The 15,121-nt window shown below is 66.9% G+C and overlaps 1 protein-coding gene and 1 pseudogene across 1 annotated transcript; both read right to left on the reverse strand.

Annotated features, from left to right (window-relative positions):
- Positions 1-2,308: 2,308 nt before the first annotated feature.
- LOC137154690 (proteasome subunit beta type-8-like) lies at positions 2,309-5,158 on the reverse strand (annotated as a pseudogene).
- Positions 5,159-6,160: 1,002 nt separating this feature from the next.
- Positions 6,161-13,535, reverse strand: LOC137154691 (antigen peptide transporter 1-like). Its single transcript, XM_067550442.1, is given in 13 exon segments — positions 6,161-6,711; positions 6,963-7,074; positions 7,076-7,097; positions 7,621-7,780; positions 8,118-8,291; positions 8,551-8,626; positions 8,628-8,737; positions 8,940-9,068; positions 9,488-9,685; positions 10,935-11,140; positions 11,624-11,754; positions 11,995-12,109; positions 12,887-13,535. Coding segments are annotated over 13 exon segments (2,187 nt in total). The 5' UTR covers positions 13,398-13,535; the 3' UTR covers positions 6,161-6,468.
- Positions 13,536-15,121: the final 1,586 nt, after the last annotated feature.

Raw genomic sequence — 15,121 nt, forward strand, 5'->3', positions numbered from 1 at the left:
GCCCCCCATCCACCCCCCATACCCCACTCCCTGCCCCATCCCTGCCCCCATCCAACTCCTAGCCTGCAACCCCTGCTCCCAGCACACCCCAGTCAGGCTGAGGGCCCCGCCCCGTTTGCACCAGTAACAAACTGGGGATGCTGCGGGGGGGACGCGCTGCCTGGGGAGGGAATTCAGGGGTGCAACGCGCCTCTCCCCTGCTCGCGGCACCCCCGTTGCCCCCCGGCTCCGGTACCTGCAGCCCCGGCTCTGTCGCTTCTCCCCGGGCTGCGCGGCCGGACCCCGCTCGAGCGCGGACCCGGTTTCGCTTTCGGCATCGGGGGGGGGGAAGATCCCGGGCCGGGCCCCGCCCGCTGCTGCTGCCGGCTGCGGCCGCCAGGGGGAGCCCGGCCTGCACCAGCCGCTGCTGCTCGCCGGCCCCGCGGGCTGCACCCCAGACGCAGCAGCCCCCAGCCCCGGGCACCGGCCCCGGCCCCAGCCCCAGCCCCTCGCCCTGCACCCAGCCCCAGCCCCCCTTAGCTCAGCCCGGCCCCAGCCCCAGGTACCGCATACACCAGCCCCCTGCCCCTGTCCCCGGCCCCTGCTCCCAGCTCTGTGCACCAGCCCCATCCCTGGCAGCCCAGCAGCTCCCTGCACCGACAGGCCCAGCTGGATTCTCAGCCTCTGGGGGGCCCACCTGGCTGGGGCCGGGGGACCCAGCTCCCACTCGGGAATCAGGCCAGAGGGCTGCAAGGCAGGGGTGCAGGCTGTAGGCAAACAGGGGGGGGGGGGGGGGGCTTTCCTTATTTCCTTGGTAAGGTGCGAAGGTGGCCAGACCCCCCCCCCCCCGCCAAGTGACTGTGGGGCTGGGAACAGGCTGGGGGCTCCTCGCACAGGGAGGGGGTTGGAGAGGTGGAAATGCTATGATCCAGCCCTGAGATGATTCACCCACTGTGCCGCCCTGGGGCCGGGAACCAGGGAGAGGGGTCTGCGCGGGACTGGGGGGCACTGTGGAGACGATCTAGCCATCCATCCCCCCCCCCCCCCCCCCCCCCGGCCCCATAACCGACCCAGGGTGCTGAGTACAACATTAAACAGGACAAGGGCAAACGTGAGGCCATATCGAATTCCCCTCGCCTCCGAAACAAAACCACCCAACCCAGGCTAGTCTGCCCTTGGCCTGGCCTGGTACTGCCAGAGGCCTGTATCTAATGCAAGGCCCATCACCGCTCCTGTACCAGATCTACACCGGAGACACGAGCCGGAGCGAATGGACGGGGCGATGCTTTTCAACCCTTACAGGACATTTGAACCAAGGAGCCGGTGTTAAAATAACCAGACTTTACAAACCCCTTCGTGGTGCAAATCGAAGCTTCGGATTCTGGCTTCCGGGCCGCGTGGATGCAAGAGACTTTGTGACCATGCAAACGGATGTAAGTTTACAAACTCTGCACAGCTGCAAACCACTCGACTGTAGCGGCGTTTTGTTCTCACCGGCGCAGCGTTTGACCTGGTGCACTGGGGGATGTCTCCTCCCATCATCTACCTTGCTGGCCCCGTACAAATCCTTCTCTCAATCCCCCCAGCCTGGCTTCGTCTCGCTTTCTAGACATTGGTTCCACTCCCATAACCGGCGCGTCTCACCCCATCTGGGCATGTAACTATTTTACTCTGTAATCACGTGGCTCAGTGGCTGCCTTGGCACTGTACATGGAACCAGATCCCACCTGAGCGCTCCGGGTTCCCAGGCCTGTCAGACAAGACAGGACAATCCAGATGTTATGTGGCTGGCCGGGGAATCCCCGCATCCTTCTCCAGCCAGACCAGGAGTCTCGGATTACAGCGGGAGTCTTGGGGGGGAGGAGGAGGCCAAATCTCTGCAGGTTAGAGACACCCAAGGGTGGGTGTCGCTGGGAGACTCTGCTTCAAACCGTTGCCTGCTGTGAAACCCCTCAGCGGCGCCTGGCCCCAGCGTGGTGAATGGGGCTGGGCTCCCAAGGGTCCCTGCGCTTAAACTGTTAGCGTAGAGTGGAATAGCAGGGGGCTGTGGGTCGGCAGTAGGGGCACCGGCGGAGCTGCGGAGGGGCGGGGAGGGGGGATAGCAGAGGCTGTGGGTCGGCAGTGAGGGCGCCGGCGGAGCTCTGTGTGGGACAGCTGCTGGGTTTCCAAGGCTGCATTAAACTCCCCGAATTTCTGTGGCTCTCCCCGTTTCATCCCTGGACCCCCCCCCTTGCACCCCCCCACTGCCCCGTGTCACTCTCCCCACCCCGCGCTGCCAGGAGACACCGTGACATGGACACCGGCAAATGCAGGGTTCACCATTTCACTTTATTCCAGCACACACAGAAACTCCTTTCGCTGACCCACGTCCTGCTCCTCCCTCTCTGCCCGCTCCATCCCTACGGCTCATCCCTGGATGTGGGGTGCCAGGTCTGTTCCCGTATCACTGCTTGGCATCCGTGTACTGGTGCAGCAGGCCACTGACATCCGTCCGTCCAACCCGGATCCATCCGTCCTCCTTCATGTGATACACTGGGGGAGGGGGAGACATGGGAGAGTGAGGGGCAGCCAGCGTGATTCCTAGCACCCAGCCGCGGGGGGCAGAGACTGTGATAGGCTGGGACCGAGGCACCAGAGACGACAGGGCAGGGCCAGGCACCAGCCCTGCCAGGACCCGGAGAGTGAAGGGATGGAACCCAGGTGTCCTGGATGGCAGCACAGAGCTCCCACCCCTGGGTGTGAGGGGATGGGACCCAGGCGTCCGGGATGGCAGGGCAGGGCACTCACCCCTCGGGAGCCCTGGGAAGCAAAGGGTCAGGACCCAGGTGTACGGGACGGCAGTGCAAGATGCTCACCCCCAAGAATTGGGGGCATGGGACCCAGGTATTGAGGACAGTAACCCAGGGCAATCACCCCCCGGGGGGTCCCTGTCCTGTCCCCACCCTCTGTTTCCCTTACTGTTGACGACGCCCCCGGAGTAGGCGTCACGGTGGGTGGCGTAGGCGATGGCGCGGCGCCCCAGGTCGTAGGCCTCCTCCACGCTCAGGTCGGGCCGGTACCCGCTGTCCATCACCCCGTAGGCGTAGGTGTTCCCGCTGCCCGTGGAGAACATGGGGCCGGAGAGACGCGCCCCATTATCGTCCACGTAGTACAGGCCGGGGCCCTGCCGGGGGAGACAGTCAGGGGGGCTGCAGGGCATTGGGGGTTCGGAGACAGCAGGGGGTGTGTGGGCTCAGAGGTGGGGGATTGGGGTTCAGGGAGGAGGCAGGATCCTGGGGTGGGGTCTCAGGGATGGAGATCGCTGTAGCTGGACCCAGACTCAAGGCTCCCAGTGCAGGAGGTTCGGGGGTGGGGTGCTGGGGATGCAGGGCTGGGGGGCTCAGAGCTGGGGTGCTGAGAGAGGGCTTGGGGGATCAGGACGGGGCCTAGGGCCACTACCTTCTTGTCCCATCCGCAGATCATGCTGCCCACGGACAGCCCCATGCCCCGGTACTCGCACAGCATGTTTGCCAGCAGCTTGGAGGCGGCCGAGACGCTGATCCGCTCCTTGTTCCGCAGGGCGTAGAGCCTGGGGGGGGGGGAACAGCTGGGGTGAGCACCCAGGGTCCCCCCCGGTGGCCCCAAATCCCCTGCGCCCTGTAACACTCCCCCATGCCCCTCTGCACCGCCAAATGCCCTCTGCACCCACTCACCTTCCCAAACACCCCTCAACACCCCATTCCCCCTGCACCCCATAACGTTTCCTCTGCCCACCAAACCCAACACCCCCCTAGCCCCACCCAAACAGCCCAGCAGCCCCTGTACCACCCTCGCCCAGAGCTGGGGTGGGGGCCCATCGGGTGGACGACACCTGCAGTGCTTGGCCAGGAGGCAGGGAACGAACAAACGAACGAACGCAAACGAACGAACGAACACTCACACGCACACGCGCACACTCACACACACACACACACCTGCAGTGCTTGGCCAGCAGCCGCTCCCAGTACTGGCCTCGGCGGCGCTGCCCTGACATGGTGCCCAGCAGGTAGGGGTTGATCTCGATCACCTTGTTGAACTGCAGGGTGGGCGGAGAGACAGGCTTGGCCAGGAGGCCCCAATGCAGAGACACACACAGACACACACACGGGCGGGGGAGGGTGTTTCTCTCTGGGCACGTACACACACACAGCGAGTGGGCGGGAAGGAGGGGTGGTTGAGGCCGTCACACACATTAGGACACACACACACACTCTTGGGGGGGCAGCATGTGGGGGCTGCTGGGCAGGGGACGGGGGTGCAGGAGGTGTTGGGCTTGGTGGGCTGAGGGAAAGCTAAGGGGCGCGGGGGGATCTCAGAGGGCACTGGGGGTGGCGTGGGCTGAGTGACACAGGGGTGCAGAGGGATGCAGAAAGTCACTGGCACGTGGTGGGGGGTGGAGGGATGCATTGCGATGAGGGTCGGACGGGCCCAGGCTGGGCGAGGCCTGGTTCATCAGCCAGCACCACGGGGGGGAAGGGAGGGTGAACTGCCCAGCCCATACCCTGGGGTGAGCCCACCAGCCCAAGGGGTGGATGAATGGGGAGGGGGCGCCCCAGTGCTGGGGGGAGGGGAGCCCCTGTGCGGGGGCCGGGTCTCACAGATGTATTTGCCGGACGATGCCCGGGAGTCGGTGGCCACCACGACCCCGTGCTGGAATTTGAAGGCCAGGGTGGTGGTGCCATGGGCCAGTTCGATCCGCACCCGGTCCCGGCCCTCCTCGGAGTAGGTCTGCAGGAACTGGGCCGGCTGGGGGGGGAGAAAAAGGGGGGTGATTGTCAGAGGGGGTGTCCCAGTGTCAGGATTCTGCCCCCTTTGTCCCCCCATCCTCATGGGATTTTCTCCTTCCTGTTCCCTCATGATAGGAATCTCTGGCCCCCACCCATGACCCCCACCCCCAGGGCTCTGCCCCCCACTGCCCTGCCCCCATGGCACTGACCTTACCCTGCCCCCCCACCCGCACCGTGCTGCCCCTCCCCTCCCAAATCTGTGGCGCTACAACACCCCCCTCCCCCCGCACTGACCTGCTCCCCCCTGGGCAGGGCCAGCTCGGGCCCCCGCAGGCCGAAGCTGTAGTGATCCGGTCCCCGGGGCGCAGCGGCGACTCCGGGGGCGCCCAAGCCCCAGCCCCCCGGGGGGCCCCGCAGACTTCGACCAGCGCCATCCGCCTCCCTGCGCCTCCCGCCCGGCTCTGAGCGGCGGGCGCCGGGGGAAGAGAAACCGAAAGCGGCAGCTGGGGAGGGACCGGGGCCGGGAACGTCCCCGCCCTGCCCGGGCCAAGGGCGCCCTGGAGAGGGGGGCGCACGGAGAGGGGGGGGGTGCCGGGGAGGGGGCACCGGGGGGGCTAGCGGGTGCGGGGGTTCCTCGGGGAAAGGGAACATCTGGGCATTGACGGGCGCAGCCCCACAGTCCAGGGGCGCCTGGAGAGGGGTCCCTGAGGGCGCAGGCAGGGGGTGTCCTGGCGCAGAGGGGGGGAGGGGGGACAGAGGCTGCTGAGGGGGCGGGAAATCCTTGGGGAGGGGTCCCCCAGCCCTGCGCAGCCAGGGGGTGAATGTGGCACGGATGCAGCGCGCCGGGGCGCAGGGCGGGGAGATGGTGGGGCGGGGCGGTGACCGCGCGGTACCGTGCAGCAGTGGGGGGGGGGGGGGGTGTGACCCTCCCTGCGCTGCCCCCACCCGCCCCCAGGGGCGCTGCTCCGGCGCCGGGCGCACACGTGGGGGGGGGGGGGGGGCGGGGATCGCTAACCTGTTGCAGCCCGATCTGCCTGGTAACTGCTGACGCGTCTCCCCCACCCCAGCCCCGAGCCGAGCTCGGGCCATGGCCCCTCCCTCGCTCTGGCACGGCTCGGGGGCGTTCGCAGCTGCCTCCCCCGCCCCCGGCGCTACCCCCTTCCTGTTCCCAGCCTGGCCTTACAGCTCTCAGACCCAGCAGAGTTGGCACCGGTTGGTTGGCACCACGGGGTCCCCCACTCCCCAGCCTAGGGGGGCCACAGGACCAGCAGGGAACCCCCAGGGCACAGGGGAGGGAAGGGCAGGGACCCAGCAGCAGGTTCCAAGGGGGATCCTGTCCCCAAGGGGCTCCAGGCGCCTGGATACGGGGCCGGGCCTGGGGGTGTCCCACTGCCTGGAGGGGGGCCGACCCCAAGGATCATGCAGGAAACACGTGAAAAAACAAACACCCTTTATTACACACAAGCCAGAAAAACAACAGCTGCCTGCTCGCCCCCCCTGCTCCGCCAGCAGCCCCCCCGGCTGGGGAGGGGGCCCCGTGTCTCAGCACTGGGGGTTGTCCAGAGACCGAGCCCCCTTCACGACCTCTGGTCCTGCGTCCTGTGCGCCGTGCTAGCTCTTGGGGGGAGGAGGGAAGGAGCCGTGTGGGGGGGCTCTGAGAATCCCCTCAACCCTGGGGAGGAGCCACGCAGGCAGGGGGAGCGTAGAGCCCCCCCCGTTCAGAGGATGCCCCTTGGTGCCAGCCTCACAGGCCCCCAGCCTCCAGCCTGGCCTCCATGCCCCCCCCCTCGTTCCCATTGAGCTGCTTCTGCACCAGGCGCCAGTAGCTGCCCCGGCGCGCCAGCAGCTCCCCGTGCGTGCCCTGCTCCCGGATCTGCCCATCCTCCAGCACCAGGATGTGGTCGGCTCTCTCCACGGCGCTCAGGCGATGGGCGATGAGCAGCACCGAGCGCCGGGCCTGGGCGCCTTCGTAAATCTCCTTCTCCACCTGCAAGGACAGGTGTCCGGGCTTACGAAGGGTCTGAATGTGGGGGGCTGTGTGTGGGGCCCCCCCTTTCACCAGCTACAGCCCCCCCAGCCCCAACCAATGGATCCGATCAACTCTGGGGGTGTCCATGAGCTGACTTTTTCGGTGCCCCTCGCTCCTGACCTGCAGCCCCGTTACCCCAGCCCTGGGCTCCCCCAGCTCTGCCAGCACCCCTCACTCGCGACTCGCAGCCCTCCCCCCGTGTCACTCACCTGCAGCTGACTCTCCGTGTCCAGGGCGCTGGTGGCGTCGTCCAGGATCAGGACTCGGGGGTCCCTGAGCAGGGCTCGGGCGATGGCCACCCCCTGCCTCTGCCCCCCGAGATCTGCCCCCCATCTCACCAACGTCTGTGGGGAAGAGCTGAGATCAGTGTCCTGTACAGGGTGCGAGCAGCCCCCCCGCTCCACCCCCCAACACACACACACTGGGGCAGGGCGGGGTCTGCGGGGCGGCTCAGGTGCTGAGGACTGTCATGTACTGCGGGCAGAGGGTTCGGGGGGGGGGGTCAGGGCTGGTGCCTGTGCTGTGGCCATGGGGGAAGGGAAGGGGTGCTGAGGGGGGGAACCAGGATGGGGTTGGGGCCAGTTCCTGTGTCATAGCCATGGGGCTGCAGGAGTCTTAGGGTCCCCGGAAGGTGGGGGTCCTGGGGGAGGGGTATAAGGGTTCCTGGCAGTTGGGATCCTAGGAAGATATTGGGGTCTCCGGGAGAGGGGTATAGGGGCCCCAGGGGCTATACAGGGCTCAGTGCCTGGGCCATAGCCGTGGCTCAGCCGGGCGATGAAGGGGTGTGGGTGCTGGGATGCTGGGGGAGGGGTACAGGAGTCCCAGGGGGTGTATCGGGGTCCCAGGGAGACAGCGGGGGGCCGGTACCTGTGTCGTAGCCGTGGCTCAGCCGGGCGATGAAGGGGTGGGCATTGGCGCGCCGGGCGGCCTCTATCACCTCCTGGCGGGTGCGCTTCCCCAGCCCGTAGGCGATGTTCTCATGCAGCGAGCGGGCGAACAGCACCGGCTTCTGGCTCACCAGCCCCACCTGGGGGAGAGGGGCGGGGGTGAGGCCAGGAGATTGGGGGGGCTGAGACTGCACAGACTCGCCACACCCAACGGGACGCTGACGGGGCTGTGGGGGAGCCCACGGGGGCTTAGAGATGGGACAGGCTGGAGCTGGACCCCTGAGGGGGTCCTGCTGTGGGGAACTACCCCATACAAGGCCTGGGATCCCTGCCCCATGTGGGGCAGGGAAGGGCACCGAGGGGTGCCCCAGACATTGATGTGCAAGGGGGCGTGGAGACGCTCGAGCAGGGGGTACCCAACTGTGCAGATAATGGTGGGGGGAGGGGATGCCGGGGGGCCGGGCGGGCACAGGGTACCTTGCCGTGCAGATAGCGATGCTCGTACTCCCGCAGGTCTCGCCCGTCCAGCAGCAGGCGCCCGCGCTGGGGCTCGTAGAACCGCTCCAGCAGGGCCACCAGCGCCGTCTTCCCCGCGCCCGACGGGCCCACCAGCGCCGTCACCGTCCCGGGGCGCAGCTCCAGAGACACCCCCTGGGGGGAGGGGACAATCAAACACGGGGAGACCCTCCCCCAGCCCTGGGCCTTCCAGCACTCCTCCCCCCAATGGCTCTGCCCCCACAACCCCCACTCTGCCCCCTGATCCTCCTCCCCTCCAGCCCCCCTATAATCTCCCCATCTCCTGCCCCCCAAGCCTTGGCTCTGCTCTGGATCCCCCCCGTCCCCCCTGAATTCCCATGCCCTGACCCAGACACTGCGCTGCGTCCCCCCCACATCCCCCGCCCCCCGGGACCGTGAGCACGGGGGCGTCCTCCCGGCCGGGGTAGGAGAACCAGACGTCCTGCACCTGGAGGTGCCCGCGCAGGTCGGGGGGCCAGCGTCCCAGGGGGGCTGATCTGGGGCGTCCTCTCCATGTATTCAAAGATCTTCTCTGAGGAGCCCACGGCCTTCTGCACGCTGGGGTAGACGGAGAGCAGCACCTGGGGGGAAGGAGGGGTACAGGCTGGGTGAGCTCGCCCCATAGCCCCCCCACACCCAACCACCCCCCATCACTGGGGTAGATGGGAAGCAGCACTGGGGGGACGGAAGGTCAGGGCTGGGTGTGTCCCCCATAGTCCCCATCCCCATCCCCCGGGAGGTGACCAGCAGCTCTAGGAATGGGGGAGCCCCCCCCCCACTCACCTCCACGGCGGTGGTGAACTGCATCTCGTAGAGGACGAAGGTGACCAGGTCCCCGGTGCTGATGCCCCCGGCGGTCACCAGCCGCCCCCCGTAGTACAGGATCCCCACCTTCAGTGCCAGCCCCGACAGCTGGGGGGACACGGAGCATTAATGGGGGGGGTGACGGTCCTCACCCCCCCTTGGAGCTCTGGGGGCCCCCACTCTACGGGAGAGTGATGGGAACTCAGAGCTCTGGGCGAATGGGGGGCCCCATCCTGATGGGGAGGAGGAGCCAGCCTGAACTATCCAGGGGGTGCCCCGTCGCCCTCCTCTGGCCCCTCTTCCACCCCCCATTGCCCCCAGGAATATTGCACCCCCCGACCCCAGGGATAGTGACTCGTGTCCCCTGCCCCAGGGTTACGACACTCCCCTGGCCTCCTCGGCACAGTCTCCAGAGCCTTCATTTAGGTTGCATCCCTGCCTCTGCAACCCCCGCCCCCGTTGCCATGGCAGCCCCGTCTCCGGTTGCTGTGACTGCCCCCTGCTGCCAGGGCACCCCCCCCCCTTACGCTGTTGGTCCACATGGAGGCGGCGTAGGCGGCTGCCTCCTGCCGGTTGAGCCGGTAAGTCTCCTGCAGCCGCTCCCCGTAGCGCCGGGCGGCCCCGTCTTCGTTGGCGAAGCTGCGCACCGTGGCCATGGCCTGGAAGGTCTCCACCGCCACCTCGTTGGCCTTGGCCAGGGACTCCTGCACCCGCTGTGCCAGGCTCTGGGGGGGGAGCGAAGGGTCAGAGCGGGGAGACCTCTGGGCATCCCTCCCCCTCCATCCCCTTTCCCGCCCCGGAGCGCTGGGGGAGGCTGGAGATCATCACAGATCAAGAGAGTCCTACATTCCAAGGCCGGACGGGCTCACTGTGACCATCTAGGGTGACCCCCATGTACAGCACAGGCCAGAGCCTGCCCCACAGCAACCCGAGAGCAGAGCTCTGAGCAGAACAGCCGGTGGTTAGCTAAACCTCCCGGTGTGACAGCTGTGAGACCCCCCCAGGAGCCGTGCAAACAAGTCAGGGGGGGACACCTTGTTCTAGGGGGCAAGCGAGAGAGAGGCCCAGAGAAACGGTCCTGACAACGGCACAGTGCAGCTCCGTGGGGCAGGGGTGGACTCCATCGTGTCCCTTTCGTGCAGCGAGCTTGGTCCTGAACCTGGCACTATTGAACCTGAAACATCTTGATAAATTCCCTGTGTGTGTGAGTGAGGAGTGTCTGTGCAGGCATCAGAAGACACCAGCCCAAACGGCGGTAACACCAGACAGGGAGTGAAGACACCGGCTGCCTCATCCTTACCCTGACGGCCAAAGAACACCCAGCAACGACCTAACGTGCAAATAAACGAGCCAAAAGCACAGAAAGATCTGCCCTGGGATGCATCTGAGCAGTGGGAGCAGCCCACGAAATGTTAGTCTTTAAAGTGCTACAGGACTTGCCTTGTTTTCCCTGCGAGCAAACAAAGCACAGAAATCAGAGACCCGTCCTGCTTGCAATGAGCGGGTGATTAACACCGGTGCTGAGCCCAGCGGCAGCAGCACACAGCCAGGCCCAGAGGCTGACAGGAGAGCAGCGAGCATCAAAGATGGGTAAAGACACGGGAACTTTGGGTCTCGTTCTGCAATTGTCATCTTGGAGCATCGGATTCACGTTGGACACAGGCCTGGCTCCCTCCTCGTGCCCAGTCTAGTTGGTCACTGGGCCGGCTCGACCAACACATAAAAGGACTGGTAATTACATCACACCGGTTTGCAGAAGTTTATGAGTGTGTGTGTGAATGGGGCTGCTTTTTAATATTCTTCCATGTACAAGAAATATGGTGTATCGCCGTGTCCCCCTGAATAAGATCCTGCTCGTCTTTTCTAAGTATAACACCGCAGCCCCGGTACCTTGTGCCACTGCTTATTTACCCCGGGTGGGGGCGTGGGGCTGAGCAGGTTGGGGGGCAGGTTGTGGGGTGGGGGGCGCGGTACCTGGTGGAACTTCCCAGAGAGCTTGGGCACCAGCAGGACGACGGGCAGCCCCACGGTGGTGAACAGCGCCAGGCGCAGTGACACCCGCACCATCAGGGCGAAGAGGAAAACTCCCCGCATCAGGTACCACATCAGCAGGCTCAGCTTCTCGCTCAGCGCCTCGCTCATGGCGTCCGTGTCGGCCGTCACCCGCGACGTGATGTCCCCTGGCCGGGGGGAGACGGGATGAGCACAGGGTGGCGGGGGAGGGTCAGTGTGGGGATGGGGGGGATAGATCCTGGAGGGATTCCAGAGCGACCTGTCCATCCATCCATCCCTGGTCCATCTGCCCACCCATCCCGCAGTAATCCTTGTTACCAGTCCATCCCTCCCTCACGCATAGCGTGTCCATCCGTCCATTCTTTGCAGCGTGTCCAGCCATCCATCCTGCTCATCCATTTGGAGACCTGAGGTGTGGTGCGTGTGGGGAGACCGAGGGAGGAGCTAGGGAGCCTGGGACAATGGGGCAGGGCCTGGCTGTGGGCTGGGGGCTCTGGGTGTGGGGGTCAGTGCCGTACCAGGGCGGTTGGCCTGGAAGAAGGCGACCTCCTGGCCCAGGACGGAGCAGGGAGCTCAGGGCGGGGGGCAGCCCTGGGCCGTGGGGGGCAGTCTGTGGGGTCGGTGTGGGGCAGGAGGCGGGGGCCCCGTACCGGTGCGGTTGGTGTGAAAGAAGGCGACCTCCTGGCCCAGGACGGAGCTGAAGACCCGGCTCTGGATGCGTTTGTGGATCCGGTTCATGGTGCCGTTATAGATACAGTCGCACACGAACTCCGTCACCGCGCTGGGGGGAGAAGCGGGGGGGGGGGATCAGTGATGGGGCTACTGCCTGCCCCCCAACTCCCTGCCCCCCAACCGGAGCCACAACCCTCCCAGGCCTGCCCCTGAATTCCTGCAGGGATCTTGCTCTACAGATCCAACACCCCTTGTCCCCAGCTCCCCTCCACCCCCCATGACCCAGCCCCTCTGCACCCCATGTTCTAGACCCTTTGACCCCCACCCCCAGGACCCCAGCAGCCCCCACCTGCCGACGGTGAGGAGGGACATGGCCCAGATGGCCTGGACGAAGGCCGAGGGGTCGTCCTCGCTCATGATCCAGTCGGTCATGCGCCCCGTGTAGTAGGGAATGGCCATCTCCCCTGCAAGCCAACAGCACATGGGGGGTCAGGACTCCTGGGTTCTCCAGGAGGGGAGCGAAGTCTAGTGGTTAGAGTGAGGTGGGCCAGGACTCCTGGGTTCTATCCCTGGCTCTGGGAGGGGAGTGGGGCCTAGTGGTTAGAACTGGGAGCGGCTACCTCCCACCCATTCAGGGTCATTCCCTATATTTGTGTGGCCTTCGTTCTGCTGTGAACAGCCAGACAATCCAACCACCCTGCGCCCGGGAGCCCGTGACCCACCCCTGCCTGCTCTGCGGGTCCAACAGCGCCCGGGACCAAGGGCAAAAGGAGGCTGGAGCCTGGAGGGTTTAGACACAACAAATCCTGCAGCGTGGCAGGGGATCCCACCCTGCTGACCCGCTGATTCCCTGGCACTGACGCTGGGCAGGGCAGAGCATCCGCGGCTGTTGTAACTGCCACGGCAGCGCAGGGAGACCCGGCCCAGGCTATCTGTGCACCTCCAAACCGCTCAGTGCTACTGCACCATGCACAGAGACCTCCGCCCGGCTCAGGGCCCTGTTGTGCCCGGCACTGCACAGACAGGCTGGCTGAGATCAGGGCCCCGTCGCGCCGGGAGCTGCACGGACAGGAAGAGACAGTCTCTGCCCAGGAACATGACAGCGTATAAACAGCCGGCACGATTCCTGTCCGACCTGGCCCCAGGGCTGGGGGGCTGGCTGGCTGGCTGGCTGGCTGGGGTGGGCAGGGAACCGCACACGGGGCCTTTCCCCTTCCATCGCCCCCGGGCCCCCGACTCACCGAGGGAGGACAGCACCAGGAAGCCGGCGACGGCCACGAAGCGCAGCAGGTCGGGCCTCATGCAGGCCAGCAGCCGGCCCAGCGAGGCCCTGGGCGCCGGCTCCCCCTTCCCGGAGGGGCACAGCTGGTGCCAGAGCGCGGCCACCAGCCCCGCCAGGCCGTAGGTCAGGCCGAAGACGTCCCATCGCCCCCAGCCGTGCAGCAGCTCCCCGCGGGGCGCCCGGGGCTGGGCCAGCGCCTGCAGGGTCAGGTAGCAGGGCAGCGGCAGGCTCAGCAGGGCGGCCAGGGGCAGCAGCGCCTCCTGCAGCCCCCCGGGCAGGCCCTGCCCCCTGCCGCGGGCAGCCTGGGCGCTCAGGCTCAGCAGCGCCCAGCGCCCCAGGGCAACCCCCCAGGTGAGGGCCAGGGGGTCCCAGGCCGGCAGCAGGGGGCAGAACAGCAGCGCCAGGCGCAGGCAGAGGAAGTCCAGCAGCACGGCCAGCGGGAGGCAGACCCAGGCCATGCCGCGCTTCATCCTCGGGGGCTGGGCAGGGCCGGTCCCGGCCGGCTCCGGCAGCAGGTGTCTAAGTCCCCAAGTCCCCGCCGCGCCCTCTGGCGGCCGCTCGGCTCACTGCGCCTCAGCGCCCGCGCCGGAGTGACACCAGAAATTCGCCCTTTCCAGGTTGCAGGTTCGCTCCTGGTTGCAGGTTCGCTCCGGGCGGGTCTCGGCGTCTGGCGGCGGCTCCCCCCGGGCTTAGCGGAGCCCGGGCGCCGGGGCAATTTCTGCCCCTCTCAGCACTGCCCAGGCCGGCCACTGACAACCCGCCGGGAGGCAGGGGCCGCGGGAGGCAGGGCCAGGAGGGGCAGGACGGACGGACGGACAGCGGGCTCGCCTCGCCTCCCGGCGCCTGGGAAGCCCCTGGCCGCCCGGCTCCGCTTCTGGGAAAGGCGGCGGCTTCCCACAAAGTGAAAGTGAAAGCGGATTAGCGGAGCCCGCCCCGGCGGGGGGCGCGGCACTAAATTCCGGGTGGGGGGGGGGGTGTGCGCAGCACGTGGGCCGCGATTCCTGAGGCGCTGAGTCGGGGGGAGGGGATGACAAATGGAGCACATCATCGTACGAAGAAGGGGGAGGGAAACTGCCCCCCCCTCCCCATAGCAAATGACGGCACGAGGACGGCTGGACTGGGGGCTCCGCACCCCCCCGTTCTGAGATCCAGGCTCCGGGGCATTTCCCCAGCGGACGGGGCTGGGGGGGGGGGGGAATTCCCACGCCGGGGTCAGGGCTGAACCGGGGCAGAGGCGGGAGTGAATTGTTGTTGCATGAATTAATAAATCCCCCCCCCCGGTGCAGTTCCGGTGCCCCTCCCCTCTCTGCACCCTCTCCCCCCAGTTTGCAGTTCAAGTGCTGAGGCTCTGCCTAGCACCTGCAGCTTTCGGGGGGGAGGCGGTTATTGAAGCCGTTGGTATACGTGGATTTCTGCTCCCCCCCCCCCGTGCACTGTGTGCAGACGTGCCCCAGCGGGACGGGGGGGCAGGCTAGGTGAGCGCAGGCCCTGGGATCCGGGGGTCTCGCTTTGGAACCTGTCTGGCCCCGTCACCGTGGTGCCACAATCAGCGGTGTAATGATGTCACAGCCCCTGCTGCACCCCCTGCAACCCCCCCCCAGGGTCATTGCGCCCACATTACAGGTGGGGACACGGAGGCCCCCAATGACCTGCAGAACCAGGAGCTGAGCCCAGGTTTCCCCAGCCCCAAACAAGTGCCACCCCCATTCCTCCCCAGCAGTCCTGGGTTTCGCTGGACTGTCCCGCTTCGACCCACAAAAGCCCCCGTCCTGGCTGAAGTGGCTCCTGTCCCGTGGGGCTGGCTGGGCCCGGCTCCCCACTCCCGGCACGGCAAGCTGGGCCCTGGTGCACGGACGGGATCACGGCTCGGGCTCAGCCCGGCTGCTCTGACGGGGTGTGAGTGTGAGACGCTTTCCGGGCCCGCACACGCCCCCCTTCAGTGACATCTCAGGAGGCTGGGCAGACACACGTGTCATTGACCAGCCTGGGCCTGTCTCCTGGGTGGGGGCTCAGTGAGCGAGGGGCCGTCCACACGGCAATAAACAGCCCCCGCACCAGTCTCAGGGCCAGGCCGCCGTCCGCGGTGCTAGAAATCGCCGTGCGGCCGTTCGGGCGGGGGCTGGAGCCGGGGCTCCGGGACCCTCCCTGCTCCCGAGGTGTTAGCGCCTGGCCCGAGCCCCGTCTACACTGCACT

Source organism: Emydura macquarii, unplaced genomic scaffold, assembly GCF_026122565.2.
Source record: "Emydura macquarii macquarii isolate MOO-44397 ecotype Brisbane River unplaced genomic scaffold, CSIRO-AGI_Emac_v2 contig_1284, whole genome shotgun sequence".
Classification (NCBI taxonomy): Eukaryota; Metazoa; Chordata; order Testudines; family Chelidae; genus Emydura; species Emydura macquarii.